General features: G+C 45.7%; 1 protein-coding gene across 7 annotated transcripts in view; it reads right to left on the reverse strand.

Moving 5' to 3' along the window:
* Nucleotides 1-23,443, reverse strand: part of PDPR (pyruvate dehydrogenase phosphatase regulatory subunit) — a 45,210-nt gene that overhangs the window by 14,765 nt on the left and 7,002 nt on the right. For 2 of the 7 annotated variants that reach the window (XR_013411176.1, XM_015126615.3), the window contains exons 2-12: nucleotides 21,774-22,032; nucleotides 15,256-15,389; nucleotides 13,777-13,858; nucleotides 13,520-13,683; nucleotides 12,100-12,221; nucleotides 11,222-11,339; nucleotides 10,334-10,483; nucleotides 5,268-5,460; nucleotides 4,111-4,235; nucleotides 772-927; nucleotides 440-573 (exon numbers count right to left, since the gene is read on the reverse strand). Coding sequence is in view for 6 of the 7 variants with exons in the window: in XM_015126615.3 (XP_014982101.2) it covers nucleotides 440-573; nucleotides 772-927; nucleotides 4,111-4,235; nucleotides 5,268-5,460; nucleotides 10,334-10,483; nucleotides 11,222-11,339; nucleotides 12,100-12,221; nucleotides 13,520-13,683; nucleotides 13,777-13,858; nucleotides 15,256-15,389; nucleotides 21,774-21,997 (1,602 nt within the window). In the remaining variant the exon portion in view is untranslated. The remainder of the gene's footprint in view (nucleotides 1-439; nucleotides 574-771; nucleotides 928-4,110; nucleotides 4,236-5,267; nucleotides 5,461-10,333; nucleotides 10,484-11,221; nucleotides 11,340-12,099; nucleotides 12,222-13,519; nucleotides 13,684-13,776; nucleotides 13,859-15,255; nucleotides 15,390-21,773; nucleotides 22,033-23,443) is intronic. The other 5 variants (XM_028841610.2, XM_077984625.1, XM_077984627.1 and 2 more) reach the window with 5 other exon arrangements.

The raw sequence follows: 23,443 nt of genomic DNA on the forward strand, positions 1-23,443 counted from the left end.
TCCATCTCCTGGTTTCAAGCAATTCTCCTGCCTCAGCCTCCCAAGTAGCTGGGATTACAAGTGCCCGCCACCACGCCTGGCTAATTTTTTGTATTTTTGGTAGAGACGGTTTCGCCACGTTGGCCAGGCTGGTCTTGAACTCCTGATCTCAGGTGATCTGCCATCTTGGCCTCCCAAACTGCTGGGATTACAGGTGTGAGCCACCACTCCTGGCCTTAATTTTTGTATTTTTAGTAGAAACGGGCTTTCACCATCTTGGCCAGGCTGGTCTTGAACTCCTGACCTCAGGTGATCCATGCCCCCTTGGCCTCCCAAAGTGCTGGGAAAACAAGCATGAGCCACTGCACCCACTCAGGAATCAGTTTTGAAGAAGAAAAACAAAAGGCATTCAATAAATATGCAGTTTCCTAATCCATTATTTTGGTTCCCAAATACTTACTGTTATCTCAAACTTTGTGAAAGAGGACATGTCAATGACACACACAGCTTCCTTACAGCACTTGACTTCAGACTCCACGATGTCAAACCAATCTGGCTTATAGAAAGTCTTGCTCTGCTCCAATGCCAGGAGGTCTACGGAATGGAAAAATCACAAGGTGGAAAGAAAATGAGGGAACTTACACTGGAGAGTCTCCCTGTAGAGTTTAGTGTAGTCCAGGTGGTTCTTATTCTTCTGTAACACATTCTAGCTTATGCACTTGAAAATACATTTTATTAATTCCCAGTACAAAAAAAAAAAAAAAGAGCAAAAATGAGAATGTGACTTCTTACCCTTGTCAGGGGGAACAAAGTACTTTGGCCTCTCAAATCCGTGTTTCTCCATCCACCTGGCTCCCTGTGCATCCAGCCGGTCATAGAGAGGAGAGGTGCGTAACTGCCTACCGGTCTGGAAGTCCCAGCGGGGAACCTTCAGATCATACATCAAAGCTAGACAGACAAGAGTAGTCTATCAAAGCCCAAGACACAGATTCGCGACCTGAGTAGCCAATATCCACTAGACTCTGAAGTTGTTTCTATTCAAAAGAGCTTTCCAGGCTAACGTAGTCTTTTTTTTTTTTTTTTTTTTTGGAGATGGAGTTTTGCTCTTGTTGCCCAGACTGGAGTGCAGTGGCACAATCTCGGCTCACCGCAACCTCCGCCTCCTAGGTTTAAGCGATTCTCCAGCCTCAGCCTCCCAAGTAGATGGGATTACAGGCACGCGCCACCGTGCCAGGCTAATTTTTTGTATTTTTAGTAGAGATGGGGTTTCTCCATGTTGGTCAGGCTGGTCTCAAACTCCTGACCTCAGGTGATCTGCCTGCCCCGGCCTCCCGAGTGCTGGGATTACAAGTGTGAGCCACTGTGCCCAGCCCAATTTCCAGGCTAATGGAGTCTAATTTTCAAAATTACCGAGTGTATCAGGCATGCTCCAGAAGGAAAGACAATCCTGACAAGCTGCTGTCGTCCCTCCCTGGAGGTACAGAGCTACGTGTCACGGCATGACACGGCCTGTACTCACATTCAGCATTCCACATTAGTTGGGAGAAAAGTCAGGGTCCTAAACCTTGCTAAGCTTCATAGCAGAGATGAAGGTTACTAAGTGGGACACAGGTGGTAACAAAGTGCGAAAAAACAGCACTCAATTCTTCATCGTGCCTGTGTTAGGATCTCAGACCTATGATAGACATTTCCTCCCTGATAACTTACTCCTCAAGTGAAAGGTTATGTATTGTAGCTTGATTAGGTGGCTTTGAAATCTGAGAAGTTACATTCTATTGTACCAATGACATTATTCACACAACAAAGCTAGGGTCAGTATTCGTTTCTCTTAGGCCAGGTGCGGTGGCTCATGTCTGTAAACCCAGCACTTTGGGAGTTCAAGGAGGGCAGATCATGAGGTCAGGAGTTCGAGATCAGCCTGGCCAACATGGTGAAACCCTGTCTCTACTAAAAATACATAAATTAGCCAAGCATGGTGGCAGGCACCTGTAATACCAGCCACTCGGGAGGCTGAAGCAGGAGAATTGCTTGAACCCAGGAGGCAGAGGTTGCAGTGAGCCGAAATTGTGCCACTGCACTCCAGCCTGGGCAATAGAGCAAGACTGTCTCGGGCCGGGGTGGGGGGGAATTCATTTCCCTTAATGTCCAATCTTCAACAACAAGAAGTAAAAAAAGCCAGAAAAGTGTGATCTATGGTCCCTTGCAAAGAGAAGACCTGATCTCACAGCATTCCAAACAAAAGGTACATCAAGGCTGGGGGAGGTTGGGAGACAGAAGGAAGCCAGGTGGGGTTCTCTGCATGGTGACAATCTGTCCATATCCTGGTACTTTAGGTTCTACCTTCCCCATTTTCTTTTCTTTTTTTTTTTTTTTTTTTTTTGAGACAGAGTCTCACTCTATCGCCCAGGCTAGAGTGCAGTGGTACGATATTGGCTCACTGCAACCTCCGCCTCCCAGGTTCAAGTGATTGTCCTGCCTCAGCCTGCCAAGTAGCTGGGATCACAGGCACGTACCACCACACCTGGCTACATTTTTATATTTTTAGTAGAGACAGGGTTTCGCCATGTTGGTCAGGCTAGACTTCCTGACCTCAAGTGATCCGCCCACCTCGGCCTCCCAAAGTGCTGGGATTACAGGCATAAGCCACCGCGCCTGGCACCTTCCCCATTTTCTATGTGCCTGCCATTTCTATTTCACGAGAATTGGAGAAGGTTACCAAAAGTGTCATATCACCAAGGAGAAGCTCAAGCTCAATTATGATTTGCACAGGTTCCAAAGTAACGATGGGTGGGGAAATCTAGGCTTATAATAGTTCACCTCTAAAAAAAAAAAAAAACTTTCATTTTTTATTTTTTTGAGACAGGGTCTCAGTCCCACTGCCCAGACTGGAGTATGCAGTGGCGCCGTCATAGCTCACTACAGCCTCAACTTCCCCAGGTGATTCGCCTACCTCAGCCTCCCAAGTAGCTGGGATTTTAGGTGTGTGCCACTATGCACGGCTAATTTTTTGGTTTTGGTTTTAGTACAGACAGAGTTTTGCTACATTGTCTAGGCTGGTCTCAAACTCCTGACCTCAAGTGATCTGCCTCCCTCAGCATCCCCCAGTGCTGGGATTACAGGCATGAGCCACCACGCCCAGCCAAGTTCAACATTTTAACCAAAGTATTTGCTAAAATTAAAGAACCTTGGCAGTTAAACATATCGCTGTTAGGTCCTTCATCTCCATGGATGTACATCCTCTTCCCAGGCCAAAAGTGAGCACTCAGGCATTAAAGGCCATCCAGAGTCCTCACCATCAATGTTGTTCAACTACCAAACTAACAGTTTACTTGTAGCCAAGAATGGTGGTCACAGCCAACACAGAAACTTAGTGCTGAGCATAAGTATATCCAAAATATTTAGATATCATTTGGCAAAGTCTGAGAACAGCTCCTCAGTACAGGAAAATGAAATTACAACTTGAACCCACATGGTTTGGTTCAATTCCTGATACAAAAGCTTTCTAAGGGTTTCCTAGAAAATAAATCAGAGATCAAGGTAGAATAACAAATTAAGATGAAGTGGCCAATCCTTCAAAGTTGCAGCAGGGTGAGAACAAGGGAGTGAGAGCAGGAATGTATGTTTTGTATTTATATGAGAAGTGGTTCCCAATCTCGCTGCTGTAGGGTGGATTAACGATGAAAGTCACTCACGGAAGCCTGAAGCTCTGAGAATAACGTGGAAAAATTCTCTGACTTGGAAAGAAAAAACTAAGTGGGGAACGAGAAAGCATTTTCTCGAAAAAAAAAATGTGGGAGTGAGAAAGCATTCACTTCGACATAGGGGCTCTCAAGGCAAACTGGGAAGAATGCATTGCTTAGAATATTTAGGAAGCTGCTATGTACCATCTGTAAATCCTGTTCTACTTTCTTGTTCCCAGAAGGAAACAAGGTCCAATGCACTGAAGAAAACGTTATGTATATATCACCAGGTGCTTAAAGCCCCTTACTCAGGCCTGAAACAGTCAAATCAGATGCCCAACTCAAAGTGCTTGTTAAAGAACTGAGGAAAACTTTGCTCCTTCTGAATGACAACACGGACCACCGGGAAGATACCTGCAACTAGGAGCAACTGTGATAATGCTTCACTTACGCATGACTTCCATGACCCGGTGGCGCAGAAAGGTACGGCTGCTCTGGAGGGCTCCAAAACGTTTCAGGTCCAATTCCCAAACGTTTTCTGAGGGATAACCATGTACCATCCATTCAGCAAGGTACCTATATAGACAAAGGGCACTTGTTGGGGCTCAGGTCTGAGATTTGAGAAGATAAAACTAATTTCTACAAATTGAGAACTAATAGAATCAAAAGACCCTAAATTGCCACAGACCAGCTGAATGGTTTTGGGCAATTTCCTTAACTTTTCTGGAAGAAACGAACATGGGTCTGTGTACTGCTCTGAAAAGACTACTATGAGGATTTTACCCCAGATGATAAGATTCCCTAGGAGGTATTTAACATATAAGCTGGCCAGACACATTGGCTGATGCCTGTAATCCCACAACTTTGGGAGGCTAAAGCAGGGGATTGCTTGAAGTCAGGAGTTTGAGACCAACCTGGGCAACATAGTAAGACTCCGTCTCTACCAAAAAAAAAAAAAGTTTCAACATGAGCCAGGTGGCTCACGCCTGTAATCCCAGCACTCTGGGAGGCCAAGGCAGATGGATCACCTGAGGTCAGGAGTTCGAGACCAGCCTGACCAACGTGGAGAAACTCTGTCTCTACTAAAAATACAAAAATTAGCCAGGTGTGCTGGCACACGCCTGTAATCCCAGCTACTCGGGAGGCTAAGGCAGGAGAATAGCCTGAACCCAGGAAGTGGAGGTTGCAGTGAGCCGAGATCATGTCACTGCATTCCAGCCTGGGCGACAGAGGAAGACTCTGTCTAAAAAACAAACCGTGTATTACCTAGTTCAGATACCTACCTCAATCAACATACTTGTCTACCAAACTCAAATACACACTCAAATGACCAATATTTGTTACAACTGAAAAAGTATAAAAGAATATCCCACAGGATCTGTGGCTAACTCCAAAAGATGAGTTGCAAAAACATTTTGCCAGATGACATTTCTGGAACATGGGGAGTCTCCTATGCAGGGGACAACTCCAAAATTACATGTATCTTCTTATTAGTCTTAACATACTAGATTAAATATACCACACATCATATTAACAACAATTCTAGAAGGGAAGAGACCCAGCAAGCTGACTTATGTTCACAGCTGACTCTGAGGGAGAAAGACTTACTTTCCGGCTCCTCCACCAAATGAAAGGCCAGCAGAGTTCATTCCTGCCAGGACAAAGTAGCCCTGCACTGCAGGAGACTCGCCCATGATGCATCTCATGTCTGGTGTGAAGGTCTCTGGGCAATTCACCAACTTCATGATCTCCAGAGTCTCTAATTCTGGCATCCTCCTCAGAAGGGAACTCAACAGAGGCTCTGAGCAATAACAACAAACCCAAATAGAGTTCTCACCTTTAAGGAATTAAACCACTTTCAACCCCTCTACTTTTTTACTCCCTCTCCTTTCAGAAAATCTCTTGAAAAAAAATTTTTTTTTTGAGATGGAGTCTCACTCTGTCGCCCAGGTTGGAGTGCGGTGGCACGATCTCAGCTCACTGCAACCACTGCCTCCCAGGTTCAAGCGATTCTCCTGCCTCAGCCTGCCAAGTAGCTCGGATTACAGGCATGCACCACCATGCCTAGCTAATTTTTTGTATTTTTAGTAGAGACGGGGTTTCACCATGATGGCCAAGCTGGTTTCGAACTCCTGACCTCAAGTGATCTGCCCACCTCAGCCTCCCAAAGTGCTGGGATTATAGGCGTGAGCCACTGTGCCCAGCTGAAAGAGATTTTTTTAAAGACGAGCCAAGTGGCCATTTATCACAAAGAAGAAACCTTGGTAGAATTACAGGATACAGCTGCAAAATACTTGGTATAAAGACTAAGGAAAAAAGATACTGGTTAGAAAGGAAAGCAGCATAGAATAGCAAGTAAAATGTAGCTACAGATAATAATCTCGAAGGGATCAGTGTGAGTGGAAACGCTCTTAAATGGCAGCCACAGAGATTTTAATAAAAGGTAATGTTCTGAGCTGGGCATGGTGGCTCACGTCTGTAACCGTAGTACTTTGGGGCCAAGGTGGGCGGATCACTGTAGGTCAGGAGTTCAAGAGCAGTCTGGCCAAAATGGCGAAGCCCCGTTTCTACCAAAAATACAAAAATTAGCCAGTTGTGATGGTAGAAGCCTGTAATCCCAGCTACTTGGGAGGCTGAGGCAGGAGAATCGCTTGAATCTGAGAGGCGGAGGTTGAAGTGAGCCGAGATCGTGACACTGCACTCCAGCCTGGGTACCAGAGTGAAACTCCATCTCAAAAAGAAAAAAAAAAAGGCAATGTTCTGCATTGGAATAGCTGCAAAAGACAGACTTTCACCCTGCTTTAAAGGAAATCTACCATTAGGGCAAATTCAGTGGGATAGCAGGAAAAAGATGAAACAAGACCAGAACTGGATAATGGGTACATGGGGGCTCATCACACTACTCTCGCCGGGTTTATTTAGTAGAGACACAGTCTCTAGTCTCGCCATGTTGCCCAGGCTGGTCTTGACTTCCTGGGCTCCAGTGATCCTCCCATCTCGGCCTCCCAAAGTGATGGAATTACAGGTGTAAGCCACTGTGCCCAACTTCTATCCACTTTTAAAAGTTTGAAATTTCCCATAAAAATTCATTTAAAAAAAAAGCCCATCAAGGGTCAGAGGGAAATTCTTCATTAGAGACTCTTTCATATCTTTTTAATTTGGAACTCGGTAACTATATTATTATTATTATTCTTTTTCTTTCTTTTTTTTTTTTTTTGAGACAGTCTCGCTCTGTCGCTCAGGCTGGAGTGCAGTGGCATAATCTTAGCTCACTGCAAGCTCCGCCTCCCAGGTTCATGTCATTCTCCTGCCTCAGCCTCCCAAGTAGCTGGGACTACAGGTGCCCACCACCACGCCCAGCTAACTTTTTCTATTTTTTAGTAGAGACAGGGTTTCACTGTGTCAGCCAGGATGGTCTCGATCTCCTGACCTCGTGAACGCCCGCCTTGGCCTCCCAAAGTGCTGGGATTACAGGCGTAAGCCACCGTGCCCAGCCAATTTTTTTTTTTTTTTTCAGATGGAGTCTTGCTCTGTCACCCAGGCTGGAGTGCCGTGGTGTGACCTCAGCTCACTACAGCCTCTGCCTCCTGGGTTCCAGTGCTTCTCCTGCTTCAGCCTCCCGGGTAGCTGGGGTTACAGGTGCACGCCATCACGCCCAGCTAATTTTTATATTTTTAGTAGAGATGGGGTTTCACCATGTTGGCCAGGCTGGTCTCAAACTCCTGACCTCAGGCGATTCACCCGCCTCAGCCTCCCAAAGTGCCGGGATTACAGGCCTTAAAGGCCAGGTGCAGTGGCTCATGCCTGTAATTCCAGCACTTTGAGAGGCTGAGGCAGGTGGATCACTTGAGGTCAGGAGTTCAAGACCACCCTGGCCAAATAGTGAAACCCCATCTCTACTAAAAACACAAAAATTGGCTCTGTGTTATGGTGTGTGCCTGTAATTCCAGCTACCCAGGAGGCTGAGGCAGGAGAATTACTTGAACCCAGGAGGCGGAGCAGCAGTGAGCTGTGATTGCACCACTGTACTCCAGCCAGGGCAACAGAGTGACACTCCATCTCAAAATGAATGAATGAATAAATAAATAAATAAATAAAATTATTTTGAAATTTAATAAAACACTACACTAACAAAACAATTCTGAAAAACAAAACAAACCAAAAATAATTCTGGTTTTCTTGTTTGTTTGTTTGTTTTTTGAGACGGAGTCTTCGCCCAGGCTAGATCGTGCAGTGGCGCGATCTAGGCTCACTGCAAGCTCTACCTCCTGGGTTCACGCCATTCTCCTGCCTCAGCCTCCCGAGTAGCTGGGACTACAGGCGCCCGCCACCACGCCCAGCTAATTTTTTGTATTTTTAGTAGAGATGGGGTTTCACTGTGTTAGCCAGGATGGTCTCGATCTCCTGACCTCATGACACACCCGCCTCGGCCTCCCAAAGTGCTGGGATTACAGGCATGAGCCACCGCACCCAACCAATATTTCTGTTTTCTAAAGAGCACTTCAATTTTATATGAAGTCCTACTGAAAGCAGTCTCCTCCTAAAACCTAAAATCTCAGCAATGATTTTAGATGAATAAAGAATAAGCAGGGGTCAGGCACGGTGGCTCATGCCTGTAATCTCAGCACTTTAGAAGGCCGAAGTGGGCAGATTTCCTGAGGTCAGGAGTTCGAGGCCAGCCTAACCAACATGGAGAAACCCCATCTCTACTAAAAATACAAAATTAGTCAGGCATGGTAGCACATGCCTGTAATCCCAGCTAATCAAGAGGCTGAGGCAGGAGAATCACTTGAACCCGGGAGGCAGAGGTTGTGGTGAGCCAAGATCATACCATTGCACTCCAGCCTTGGCAACAAGAGTGAAACTCCATCTCAAAAAAATAAAATAAAATAAAAAAGAAGAGCTGGGCACAGTGGATCACGCCTGTAATCCCAGCACTGTGGGAAACCAAGGCAGGCAGATCACTTGAGGCCACGATTTCAAGACCAGCCTGGCCAACACGGTAAAACCCTGTCTTTACTGAAAATACATAAATTAGCTAGACATGTTGGTGCACGCCTGTAATCCCAGCTACCCAAGAGGCTGAGGCATGAGAATCACTTGAACCTAGGAGGTGGAGGTTGGACTGAGTCAAGATTGTGCCACTGCACTCCAGTCTGGGCGAGAGAGCAAGACTTTTATTTCAAAAAAAAAAAAAAAAAAAAAAAAAAAAAAAAAAAAAAAAAAAAAAAAAGGCCAGGGGCAGTGGCTCAAGCCTGTAATCCCAGCACTTTGTGAGGCCGAGGCAGGTGGATCACCTGAGGTCAGGAGTTCAAGACCAGCCTGATCGACATGGCAAAACCCATCTCTACTAAAAACACAAAAATTAATTGGGCATGGTGGCAGGTGCTTGTAGTCCCACCTACTCTGAAGACTGGGGCAGGAGAATCACTTGAACCGGGGAGGCAGAGGTTGCAGTGAGCCAAGATCGCGTCACTGCACTCCAACCTGGGCAACAGAGCAAGACTCCATCTCAGGGAAAAACAAAACAAAACAAAACAAAAAAAACAGCTGGATATGATGGCTCATGCCCGTAATCCCAGCACTTTGGGAAGCTGAGGCAGGAGGACTGACTGAGCCCAAGAGTTCGAGACCAGCCTGGGTAACACAGCAACACCCCATCTCAACAAAAAATTTAAAAATTGGCCAGGCGCGGTGGCTCAAGCCTGTAATCCCAGCACTTTGGGAGGCCGAGGCCGGCGGATCACAAGGTCAGGAGATCGAGACCACAGTGAAACCCCGTCTCTACTAAAAATACAAAAAATTAGCCGGGCGCGGTGGCGGGCGCCTGTAGTCCCAGCTACTCAGGAGGCTGAGGCAGGAGAATGGCGGGAACCCGGGAGGTGGAGCTTGCAGTGAGCCGAGATCGCGCCACTGCACTCCAGCCTGGGCAACAGCATGAGACTCCGTCTCAAAAAAAAAAAAAAAAAAAAAAAAAAAAAAAATTTAAAATTAGCTGGGCGTGGTGGCAAGCACCTGTAGTCCCAGCTACTTGGGAGGCTGATGTGGCAGCATCGCTTGAGCTCACGAATTTGAGGTTACAGTGAGCTATGATCATCACATGGCACTCCAGCCTAGATGACAGGGCAAGACCCCATCTCACACACACACAAAATGGTAGAGATGACTACACACACACAAAGGGCTAGGCACAGTGGCTCATGTCTATAATCTTAGCACTTTGGGAGGCCAAGGTGAAAGGATCACTTGAGCCTCGGAGTTCGAGATCAGCCTGGGCAACATGGCAAGACCATGTTCTTTTTTTTCTACCAAAAAGAAAAAAATATAAGCTGAGACCAGGAGTTTCGGGCTACAGTGAGCTATAATTGTGCAACTGCACTCCAGTCTGAGCCACAGAGCAAGGCTCTGTCTCAAGAAATAAAAAAAAAAAGTAAAACTAAGAATCAAATAAAATTTAAAAATAAGCCAAATGTCCAGTAAAAAGATTTTAGCCCCCTGAATCTCCTACCTAGTAACTTCATCCTTAGACCAGGCAAACTCACCGTCTGTAACCACTGTTGTACCCCATGGTGTTGTTATAATCATTAAACAAGCAACTATTCTTGAAAATACTTTGATAAATATAACACCTTAGACAAATATAAGGCAGTACTGTTATAATGTAGTTCACATACCAAAGTGATCCCAGTCTTCCTGTAGATTCTGAATCTCCAGCTGGTTCTTGCCCTCAGTGAAAATTGGTTTCGGGTTCTTCTCAAAGCCCCCAGACAAGATGCCACCCTGCCAGTTCCGAATATAAATTCTTCCATCAGCATCCACAATAGCTGAGGAGGAGAAATGACATGGAGTGGGGAGTGGAAGAAAAAACAAGGGCTTAGAGGCAAGTTAGCTTTCTAAATAGACAGAAAAACCAAACAAAAACACCCATCCCATTAATGGCTTTATTAATGAAAGAACATTCAATGAACACAGGCATTCATTAGCTTTAAAATACCTTTTGAGGTCATGGGGGAAGATCCTCCCATTTAGACTTTCAGTGGAGACTGTTTCTCTGATTATCCCTTTCCTAGAAGCTTTGACTAGACCCCACAAGCAAACCACGTAACTCCCATTGTGCCAAGCGAAAGTTTAACAGAAAGGGGGATTGCAGAGCCCATTCTAGGCATGAAGACCATCAAAAGGATGTGAGAACCCTCTCCTACAGTGCTTGGAACCACTAACTCACCTAAGTCTATCGTTTACCTATGACGTTTCTACAATCTATAGCATTCAAGTCAAAAAGTCAACATGACAGTCCAAATATTCTCAATGATCTCTGTTTAGGACTAAAATTAGCTTGCAAAATGAAAACAAAAACAAAAAAATGTATTAATGGAAATTTTGGCCATCCTTTCATAAAGAGTTAATAAAGAAAAGTCAGAATTGGGTCCACCTCCCTGTAACATGCTCTAGAAATGAAAGACTCTTTCAGACACAGTCTGTCCTTAGCAGAAAGTTTTCCTTTTCAAAGGACAGGATACTGGCAAAGAAACAAGATTTTTTTAAAAAGTGCAAGTCCTCACTTGGTGTGCTGCTCTGCAGAGGGGTCTCCAAGGGGCGAGTCAGGAGGTAGAAGTGTTCGCAGGCATGTAGCGGGATACTAACCGGCTCCTCGTTGGACAGACCCAGCTCGTATGCCCACTACAAATGGACAGGTTTTGTAGGTGGGAAGAGGAACAGAAATACAAATGAGCAAGTTCAGCCTCTTGAGATTAATTCCAAGTGGCTTATGTGTGCTCTTGCTACAGTGTCAAGTGTGGGAAGTTAGCCTGCTTTAGTTCAATTATTTGGATCGGGAGCAATACTACATTTTTTCAGCCGTAGAAATTACTTTGAGATCAAAGGAAGAGATATTTACCAGCTAGTCAAAGGAGCTCATGGGAACCAAAGGAGGTCCTTTCGATAAAATGCCTGGGTTCAACTACAAACCCCAAAGAGCAATCACTAAATGAACTTCACATGGCGAAAGTATTTCTTAGTTCACTTCAGGATCATAGCGTGGAAGGCAAGAGCCAATCTGCTCTGAAAGAAGCAGTGTCCTGGAAATTAGTGTCCACATTCCTGACACAATAAAATAGCCTAATAAGTTATTTGCTAGGTTGTAGAATGAAATGTAACACCAAGACCCAGCGCCAAGGATTCACGTCAATGCCTGACCATTTGCTGGCCTTCCTGACCAGGATAGCACCTGTCAGCCCAGTATGGAGGAAGGACAAGGTCACACATGCTTCTATTTCGGACTAAGTATAGGTTTCTGATTTAGAATACCCTACAAGAAACAGTGTAGTTACTGATATCTGTATAATCAATCACAATACTAATCTTACTTCTCTACACCAAAAAAATCTTGGAGACAAACGTTAAATAAGAAAAGCAGAGCCCAGTGTTGGTGCTGACCTACCTGGCCGGCACAGTTGACAAAATACTGGCATTCAATCTGTCCTTTATCTGTCTCCACTCCAGTAACTTGACCTTTTTTGACCATTACATGAAGAACAGATGTCCGGTCATAGATCTGAACACCTGTTCCAAGGTAAAGAAAGAGTTGGTACTTCATCTGATGTACCAGAATGTAGACATCTGCAGCAGGTTCTCCACCCAAAAGAAACACTGACAAAGTCAAGTCAATGCTTTATTACTTTATTTTGTTTTTGAGACGGAATCTTGCTCTGTTGTTACGGATGGAATGTAGTGGTGCAATCTTGGCTTGCTCTCTGCCTCCTGGATTCAAGCGATTCTCCTGCCTCAGCCTCTCAAGTAGCTGGGAATACAGGCGTGCACCACCATGCCCGGCTAATTTTTGTATTTTTAATAGAGATGGGGTTTTACCATGTTGGTCAGGCTGGTCTTGAACTCCTGGCCACAGGTGATCCACCTGCCTTGGCCTCCCAAAGTGCTGGGATTACAGGCATGAGACACCACACCCGGCTCAATGCTTTAATTAAAAAAAAAAAACCTGGAATCATATCCTGAGACTACGTAAATGGGCCTTGCTCAAGATTGAAAATAGCAAGTCAGTTTAAAAACAGACTTTGGAACGCAATAATTAAATTCCAGGAATCACAGACTATGGAGCAGAGAGGAGAGGATGTAAAAAAGGCGCCTTAAGTGGTAATCTGCCCATATCATTGATATGATACCCTGGACACTAGTAAGTTTTTCTCTCATTCAGTGCAACACGGGCTCATGATTTCAGGTGTGGATTAAACTTCCAAGGTATGTTTTCACCTTGAACTTCTCAAGTCCTGTAGGGGAAAAATATTACCTTAAGTCCAAAAGGTATTAATCAGCCGGGCCCAGTGGCTCATGCCTGTAATCCCAGAACTTAGGGAGGCCGAGGTGGGTGGATCATCTGAGGTCAGGAGTTCAAGACTAGCCTGGCCAACATGGCGAAACCCCGTCTCTACTAAAAATACACAAAATAATTAGCCGGGTGTAGTGCCGCACACCTTAGTCCCACCTACTCGGGAGGCTGAAGCAGGAGGATCACATGAACCCAGGAGGTGAAGGCTGCAGTGAGCCAAGATTGTGTCATTGCACTCCAGCCTGGGAGAAAAGAGAGAAGCTCTGTCTCCAAAAAAGGGGCATTAATTAGCACTAAAAGCAGTTCTTTGGAACTTAAAAAATGGGGCCCTGAGGGAAAACACTTATTAACAGATAAACAAAATTATAAGACACAGTGTTCAAAAAATGGAAGCTGAGTACCCCAAAGAGGATAATCTTTCCAAACTTGAGTTGGTGTAACTGCCTACTGTGAGACACTTCCTTAGGTAACATCTTCCCTGCTAATCCATCTTAAGAAAATGCAAAAACCTGCTCACCATTTTGGGAGGCTGCACTTGCCAGGGCAAGAGCCACGTCAGCAGAGGACACCACTGCATCCTCGGGAACATGCATGGCCCCCACCAGGTCGTGCACGTTGAGGAGATGGTGAAGTTCGGCCACTTTCTTGGGGGAGATGATCTCAGAAGGGATACCTATGACACTGCCACAGAACACAAGGGACAATGACATTCACAGGCTCTTTGGCAGAGGCCAGTGTGGTCAAGTCAGGCCACGCTTCTAGACTCTTACGTACTTCAGCCTTGAGTTGATGCGCTTCAGGGAGATCAGTCGGTCCTGAGTTTGGGCCAGAAAGATTGAGCCTGTCCTTGTGTAACCTATAAGAAAAATGAGCCCAAATGAGACAGATCAGACCAAATGTAGGATGGGAGAGTAGAAAATGCACTAGATTATAGCTTAGAAGACCTGTGATGAATCCTGGGACTGCCACTCAATATCCTTGGGCAGGTAAATCAGCTTCTCTGAGCTTCTTCGGAAAATTTTAAGAACTTCAGATGCGCTAAGGCTCCATGCCCTAACCAAACATTCTCAGCTAACAGTTTTGTGAGGTTGTGAGGATCAAATGAGATTCTAGGCCAGGTGCAGTGGCTCACGCTTGTAATCCCAGCACTTTGGGAGGTTGAGGGGGGCGGATCACCTGAGGTCAGTAGTTTGAGACCAGCCTGGCCAGCATGGTGAAACCCTGTCCCTACTAAAAATATAAAAATTAGCTGGGTGTGGTGGTGCATGCCTGTAATCCCAGCTACTGGGGAGGCTGAGGCAGGAGACTTGTTTGAACCCAGCAGGTGGAGGTTGCAGTGGGTCAGAATTGCACCACTGCATTCTACCCTGGGCGACACAGCAAGATTCTATCTTTAAAAAAAAAAAAAAAAAGAAGAAGATTTTGGGCAGGGATTCGACCTTGAACCCATCCCTATTCTTCCTTCCTTTTAGGAAATTCACCCTTTCTCCTCCTAGTCTTGGGGGGGTGTAACCCTTGGCAAAGGCCACTCACAATAACATCAGCTACCAAGGGTCAGATTCTCCCTTCTCCTTCCCCAGTATAGCCAAACAGTGGGCACGTGACCTAAGCTTATCCAATCAGACCCTCCTGAAATAGTCAGTCTTGAGCACATAGGTGAATGGCTAGAGGTCACCATCTCAAGGGCAGCATCGTCCAGACCAGGCTGCTCCTGTTCTGGCTGAGGGACTGCCTGCGGTGCAGTCCCCACATCCTGGCTTTCAGATTGCCTTCAGCTGGCAGCCTCCTACCAACTCCACAGGCCCCAAGCTCCTCCCAACAAGCTCTAAGTTGGCCAGAGTCAATTCCTGTTGTTTGTAATCAACACACCTGATATAGAACCATAATTACACTTAGGCCAATGACAATCCTCCTAAAATGCAATGACTCTTAATTCTCATGAAGAAAAAGTTGAAGCAATTTGGTATCTTATTTTCAAAAGAAGTACAGTCAGGATAATTTACATATTTTCTTAATTTATTAGTAGAGACGAGGTTTCACCGTCTTAGCCAGGATGGTCTCGATCTCCTGACCTCATGATCCGCCCACCTCGGCCTCCCAAAGTGCTGGGATTACAGGTGTAAGTCACCACGCCTGGCCAACCCAAGTCTTAATTACCAAAGCAGCAGGCAAACCTGGCAGAGGACAAGATACAGAACTGAATATAACAGTCTCAGGGACAGGCAAAACAGTAAACGGAAGACACTTGCTTACCTGTTTGGATCCCTGTTTCTTGCTCTAACTGATAGTAGAGTTTGTTTGAGTAGTCTGCCATCTTCTGCTCAATGGTCAAGTGCCTGGCAGTGCTCAGGATGCCAGCACAGAACCTTGTAGAGCCAGCAGCCAGCCTGCAGGATGGATGCAAAATGCTATTAGGTACATTGACGTATCTGTGAATACAAGGTCAAAGTTTCTCATTATAGTACTGTTTCTAATACCAAAAGATGGAAACAAGGTGGACACAGTGGCTCACACTTACAATCCCAGCACTTTGGGAGGCCAAAGTAGGAGGACTGAGGACTGCTTGAGGACAGGGGTTTAAGATCAGCCTGGTCAACAAAGGGAGACCCCATCTCTACCACCAACAACAAAATTAGCCAGGCATGGTAGCACATGCCTGCAGTCCCAGCTACTTGGAAGGCTAAGGCCAGAGGAGCCCTTGAGTTCAGAAGGTAGAGGCTGCAGTGAGGTATGATCACACCACTGCACTCCAGCTTGGGCAACAAGGTGAGAAAAATGTTCACTGACATGGGACAGATTTAAAATTTTGGATAGTTTAGGCCAGGCACAGTGGCTCATGCCTGTAATCCCAGCAATTTGAGGGGCTGAGGTAGGAGGATCACTTGAGGACAGGAGTTGAAGACTGGCCTGGGCAACATAACCAGACCGTGTCTCTACCAAAAAAATAAAAAATAAATAAAAATAAAGGCCAGGTGCGGTGGCTCACGCCTGTAATTCCAGCACTTTGGGATGCCGAGGTGGGTGGATCACAAGGTCAGGAGATTGAGATCATCTTGGCTAACATGGTAAAACCCTGTCTCTACAAAAAATACAAAAAATTAGCTGGGCATGGTGGCGGGCGCCTATAGTTCCAGCTACTCGGAAGGCTGAGGCAGGAGAATGGCGTGAACCCGGGAGGTGGAGCTTGCAGTGAGTCAAGACTGTGCCACTGCGCTCCAGCCTGGGCGACAGAGTGAGACTCCACCTCAAAAAAAATGAATAAATAAAAGTTTAAAAAATAATAAATAAAAGTTAGCCAGGCTACCTGGGAGGCTGTGGCAGGAAGATCCTTTGATCCCAAAAGTTTGCACCTGAATTGAGCTAGGATTGTGCCACTGCACTTCGGACTAAGCAACAGAGCAAGACTCCATCTCTAAAATAAAATAAAATTTTGGAATTCATCTGTACAATGGAATACTATGCAGCTACAAAAAAAAAGAATGAAAAAGTCTTTATGTACCAACATGGAACAATCATAATGAAAAAGCAAGGCGAAGAACAGTGTGTGAGGTATGCTCCCACTTATATAAAAAAGGGAAAAAATATAATAAATGAATACCCATACACACACACACAAACCTACCAACACATAATTGCTTATAGAAGTAGAGAATGTAACTAGAACTTAACTTCCCTCCAGAGAGGAAAGCTTTTTGTTAGAAGTGAAGATTGAGGGCTGGGTGCAGTGGCTCACGCCTGTAATCCCAGCACTTTGGGAGGCCGAGACAGGCAGATCACTTGAGGTCAGGAGTTCGAGACCAGTCTGGCCAACATGGCGACACCCCCTCTCTACTAAAAATACAAAAATTAGCCGGGCATGGTGGCGGGCACCTGTAATCCCAGCTATTCAGAAGGCTGAGGCAGGAGGATCGCCTGAACACAGGAGGCGGAGGTTTCAGTAAGCTGAGGCTGCACCACTGCGCTACAGCCTGGGTGACAGAGCAAGATTCCGTCTCAAAAAAAAAAAAAAAAGAAGATTGAAAAGGAGTCTTTTTCCTGTACACTCTTTCACATATTTTCTTTCTTTCTTTCTTTTTCTTTTTATTTTTTGAGATGCTTTTGCGTTTTGTTATTGTCACCCAGGCTGGAGTGCAGTGGCATAATCTTGGCTTACTGCAACCTCTGCCTCCTGGGTTCAAGCTATTCTCCTGCCTCAGCCTCCCGAGTAGCTGGGATTACAGGTACCCGCCATCATGCCCAGCTAATTTTTTTGTTGTTGTTGTTTTAAGAGATGGAGTTTCGCTCTTGTCGCCCAGCCTGGAGTGCAATGGCATGATCTCGGCTCACCACAACCTCCACCTCCCAGGTTCAAGCGATTCTCCTGCCTCAGTCCCCCAAGTAGCCAGGATTACAGGCGTGCACCACCATACCTGGCTAAATGTGTATTTTTAGTAGAGATGGGGTTTTGCCACGTCGGCCAGGCTGGTTTCGAATTCCTGACCTCAGATGATCCACCTGCCTCAGCCTCCCAAAGTGCTGGGATTACAGGCATGAGCCACCGCACCCAGCCTCTTTTACATATTTTCAATTTTGAATCATATAAATACATTGCCTACTCAAAAGTACATAAACTTTACATTGAAAAAAAGTTCTCTAATTTGTGGTAGCTCCCAAAGACCCAGTTTTGCAAGGGACCCATATGTCAAGAAAGCAGGTGGGGGTTCTAAGGTCATTTTCCCCAAATTATTTATCACTCAGTAAATAAACTACCATCTGTGTCAGCATGCCTGTCACTGGAGTTTACTGTATTTACTCTAATAATGATATTTTCCCCGTAAGATTGTCAGCTCCCTTAAGAGACGTTTCTATCATCTTTTTAACAGTGTGGGGCTCCACCCCAGGTGGGCGTTCCATTATCTGGCTGGTGGTCAGCACCTATAGCTCTGGTGATGTCTCTGCTGGGAGAGCACTCCTCGAGCAGCTCTGACAGTGGCTCTTGCCCTTGGGGGTACATTAGAGTTCCCCAGGAAGCTTTTAAAAATACTGATACCTGGCTCACCCTTAGAGATTCTGGTTTGTTCTGGGGAGAGGTCTGGGCATTGGTAATTGTTAAAAGCTCCCCAGCTGATTCTACTGTGCAGACAGATTTAAGAATCATTGATCTATGAGAACAACAGTGAAGATGGAGAAGAGGAACAATTATAGATAAAGGGGAGTATAAAACCATTTCACAAGTCACTGATAAGGCATAATAATAATTATTACTTTTTGAGACAGTCTCACTCTGTTGCCCAGGCTGGAGGGCAGTGGCACAAACTTGGCTCACTGCAATCTCTGCTTTCCAGGTTCAAGCAATTCTCCTGCCTCAGACTCCTGAGTAGCTGGGATTACAGGCGCATGCCACCATGCCCAGCTAATTTTTGCATTTTTAGTAGAGACAGGGTTTTGTCATGTTGGGCAGCCTGGTCTTGAACTCCTGACCTCAGGTGACCCACCCACCTTGGCCTCCCAAAGTCCTGGGATAATAGGCATGAGCCACTGCACTTGGCTGAGGCATAATTTTTTTTTTTTTGAGACCGAGTCTTGCTCTGTTGCCCAGGCTGGGGTGCAATGGCGTGATCTTGGCTCACTGCATCCTCCACCTCCTGGGTTCAAGCAATTCTCCTGCCTCAGCCTCCCAAGCAGCTGGGATTACAGGTGCACACAACCACTCCCAATTAATTTCTGTATTTTTAGTAGAGACAGCATTTCACCATGATGGCCAAGCTGGTATCGAACTCCCGACCTCAGGTGATCCACTCGCCTTGGCCTCCCAAAAATGAACCTCCCTAGAGTCTTCCACTTACAAACATTTACACTGAAATTAGTTTATCATTTTTTGTGGAAATACCTGATAATTAAATTTGAAAGGATTTCAAAAAATAGGAGATAGACTTTGACATCAAGGAAGCATTATGAGCCCAGGTGTGGTGGCCCACACCTGTAACCCCAGTACTTTGGGAGGTTGAGGTGGATGGATTACTTGAGCCCAGGAGTTTGAAGCCAGCCTGAACAACATGGTGAAATCACATCTCTACTAAAAATACAAAAAATTAGCCGGGCGTGGTAGCGCATGCCTGTGGTCCCAGCTACTCACAAGGCTACGGTGAGAGGATCACTTGAGCCCAGGAGGCAGAGGTTGTAGTGAGCCAAGATTGAACCACAGCACTCCAGCCTGAGTGACAGCGTGAGATCCTGTCTCAAAAACATTAACAAAAACAAAACCGACTTTTGCTCTTAAAAGTATATACTGCAGGCCAGGTGCAGTGGCTCATGCCTATAATCCTAGCATTTGGGAGGCCAAGGCAGGTGGATCAGCTGAGGTCAGGAGTTCAAGACCTGCCTGGCCAACATGGTGAAACCCCATCTCTACTAAAAATACAAAAATTAGCCAGGTGTGGTGGCATGCACCTATAGTCCCAGCTACTTGGGAGCCTGGGGCAGGAGAATCACTGGAAACCCGGGAGGTAGAGGTTGCAGTGAGCCGAGATCATGTCACTGTACTCCAGTCTGGGTGACAGAGCAAGACTCTGTCTCAAAAAAAAAAAAAAAAGAGGATCCACTGCATAAAATAGAAATCCATGAGTCTAAACTAATGTGTGTGTGTGTGTGTGTGTGTGTGTGTATACAGATATATAACTGAGTAAATAAATGGGGGAGAAGGAAATCTCTTCCTGACAGCAATATGCCAACTATAATAAATGTAGAAGGATGATCAAAAAATCACCATTTGTCAATCATCATGGTGGTAGCTGACTCAGGCAACAGCTGTCAATGGATGCTAAGCCCGGTAGGTGGAGGTCTGACACGAACTGATATGAACAGGATATTGGCATAATCTCAGAATCCATCTCTCCTGATAGGGCACTGGCCCGTTATAAAGGGAGAAAACAGGGTCTCTGTGCTAGAGACGCTTGGAGGACACCAACATAACTGGGTGACCAGGGTTATCACCACCAGAAGTGAGACAGGACAGCTATACATCTTCTGATGTGGTGCACTGCTGAGAGTCCAGCCTAATTTCTGTGGTCTTACTGCCAAAAATGTATGACCTGGTTGTGACGATGGATACACAACTCTGTGAACAGAATTTGGCACTTAACAAGGATGAGTGGCATGGTATGCAAATTGTATCTCAATACAGCGCGTTTACAAAAGTTTCTAACCTGAGTCTGATCATAAGACAACAGCCTAGGCTAGGTGTGGTGGCTCACAGTTGTAATCCCAGTACTCTGAGAGGTCAAGATGGGTGGATCACCTGAGGTCAGGAGTTCGAGACCAGCCTGGCTAACAGTGAAATCTTGTTTCTACTAAAAAAATAGAAATTAGCCAGGCGTGGTGGTGGGCGCCTGTAATCTCAGTTACTCGGGAGGCTGAGGCAGGAGAATCGCTTGAACCCGGGAGACAGAGGTTGCAGTGAGCGGAAATTGCACCACTGCACTCCAGCCTGGGTGACATAGTGAGAGTCTGGCTCAAAAAAAAAAAAAAAAAAGAAAGAAAAAGAAAAAGAAAAAGAAAACAGCCTAGGCAACACAGGGAGATCCCACCTCTACCGAAAAATACAAAAATCAACCAGACATGGTGGTGCATGTCAACAGTAGGTTAGGAGGCTATGACAGAAGAATTGCTTGAATCCACAAGGTCGAGGCTACAGACAGCTGTGATAGTGTGACTGCACTCCAGCTTGGGTGACACAGCAAGACCCCTTCTTAAAAAAAAAAAAAAAGGAAGAAAAAAGAAAACATTAGCTAAACACAGGTTAAGAATTATCAGAGTGGAAGGCCTGTATTTTTTTTTTTTTTTTTTTGAGACATAGTCTCGCTCTGTCACCCAGGCTAGAGTGCAGTGGCATGATCTCTGCTCACTGCCACCTCCACCTCACGGATTCAAGCGATTCTCCTGCCGCAGCCTGCCGAGTAGCTGGGATTACAGTTGTACACCACCATGCCCAGCTAATTTTTGTATTTTTAGTAGAGACAGGGTTTCACCATGTTGGTCAGGCTGGTCTCGAACAGGTGATCTGCCCACCTCAGCCTCCCAGAGTGGTGGGATTACAGGCGTGAGCCACCACGCCCGGCCAATACTGTTGTATGAATCTAACATTACTTGTGTAGTGGTATAATATTAATGATGGATTATAAGAATCCATTCTGTAATCTCTGTAACTATTACAAATTAATATAAAGGGATTTAGCTTACAAGCCAATAGAGCAGAAAATACTTGACCTAAAAGAAGGCAAGCACAGAGAAACTAAGCCTATAGAGCATATTTCTTTTGGGGAATGTGAACAATGTTAAGAACTAGCAATTAAGCGAACACAAGCAGTTGTCTACTTTGCTTAAATGCAATCCACATTATTTACAAACACAAATTTCTGTCAAAGTCTAAAATGCTGCTGGGTACAGTGGGTCACACCTGTAGTCCCAGCACTTTGGGAGGCCAAGGTGGGAGGACTGCTTGAGGCCAGCAATTCAAGCTCAGCCTGGGTAAGAAAGCGAGATCCTGTCTACCAAAACAACAACAACAAAAAAAAAAAAAAAAAAGGAAAAGGAAATTTGTCAACTCTCTAAAAATCAGAGAACATGAGCATTACTAATCATCATTCAACAAAACTCAGGAGATTCCACCTTGCTGCTTCTCACGCTACTTGGCAACATTTAGATTCGCTACTGGTGGGGCAGTATCTCTGAAAGGAGAGGGAATCTTAGATTAGAGCAGCACAGCCATGAGCCAAATGCAGTCTGATCCTTACCTGCCCTGCTCCAAAAGGACAATATCCTTCCACCCCATTTTGGAGAGGTGATAGGCCACAGATGTGCCCATGATTCCACCTCCACAGATGACCACCTGTGCCTGGGTGGGCAGGGCCATGGAACGTGCCTCTGCAGCTGACGCGCTGTTTCTTGCAGAGGACCAGTTCTGCCATCCTGGGCTGGCTCTTTGTCTTCCAACAATTGACAGCAACCGGTAGAACATCACGTCTCTCACCAACTAGATCTCAGGAATTTAAACTAGACAGAGAAACCAAACATATTTCATGCCATTCAACTCAGTGCATGGGATTAATGAGAAAGGGATTTGACAAAGAACAAATCATTCAGCAAATATTTGAGGGCAGCCACGCGTGGTGGCTCACGCCTGTAATCCCAGCACTCTGGGAGGCCAAGGTGGGCGGATCACGAGGTCAGGAGATCCAGACCATCCCGGCTAACACGGTAAAGCCCCGTCTCTACTAAAAATACAAAATTAGCCGGGTGTGGTGGCAGGCGCCTGTAGTTCCAGCTACTCGGGAGGCTGAGGCAGGAGAATGGCGTGAACCCGGGAGGTGGAGCTTGCAGTGAGCCGAGACTGTTCTGCTGCACTTCAGCCTGGGCCACAGAGCAAGACTCTGTCTCAAAAAAAAAAAAAAATTTGAGGGCATACTGAGTTTCAGACATTCTGCTAGCAGTGGACAAGAATGGGGAAGTCTATCTTTATGAAATTTACATTTGAGAGTTTGCGTGTGTGAATGAGGAGAGCACCAATCAATATACAAATAAATATACAAATAAAACAAGTAAACAAAGCTAACGTGATAGAGTAACTAGGGGCATATTTAAAATAGGATGGTCAGAAATAGCCTCCAAGGAAGTGACACTTGGAAACAGACCTGAAGGATAAGGAACGAACTACACATTTGGCAGACACTGAGACGAGCATGTGCAAAAGCCCTGAGGTAAGACAGACCAAGAACAAAAAGGAGGCCTGCACGCACACAACATGGGGAGTGTGGGGAGACGATCTAAGACAACGCTGCAGAGGCAGGCGGAAGCCAGTGACACACAGCCTTGGGTGCCATCAGCAGGAGTTGGAATTTTATTCAAAGTACAAAGGAAAATCACTAACGCAGGGAAATCCCTAGCAGGGGAAAGAAATGATCTGGGATGTTTTTCTTTTCTTTGCTTTTTTTGGCGCGGGGGGCGGGGGGCTGTTTTTCAAAGGTAGGTCTGGCTCCACTGTGGAGAGCGCATGGTAGAATTAAGAAGAACAGAGTCGACTTCCTGGGCTCAAGTGATCCTCCCACCTTGGTCTCCCAAAAGTGTTGAGATTACAGGCGTGAACCACCGCCGTTGGCCAAAGCAGGGTTTTAATAAACTTAATCTATCAGCAAAACAGATGACTGTTCAACTTTCAAGAAACTGAAGAAAGAAAGACCTACTGGTTGTCCATGCAGTCATGTGTACAGGAGGATGAGGACTTTGAGATGAGAGGCGGTAGACAAGGGGGCCTCAGGGCAGCTCACTGCTAGTCACCTCCTTACCGCCTCCACTGCCAGCCACAGGACCCACAGACACTCCACAGTCAGCCCAAATTGTCCAAGGCCAAGGTATCTATGTCCATCCATCACAGAGGACTCTCACAATTGCAACCAATGCAAGCACA

Source organism: Macaca mulatta, chromosome 20, assembly GCF_049350105.2.
Source record: "Macaca mulatta isolate MMU2019108-1 chromosome 20, T2T-MMU8v2.0, whole genome shotgun sequence".
Classification (NCBI taxonomy): domain Eukaryota; kingdom Metazoa; phylum Chordata; class Mammalia; order Primates; family Cercopithecidae; genus Macaca; species Macaca mulatta.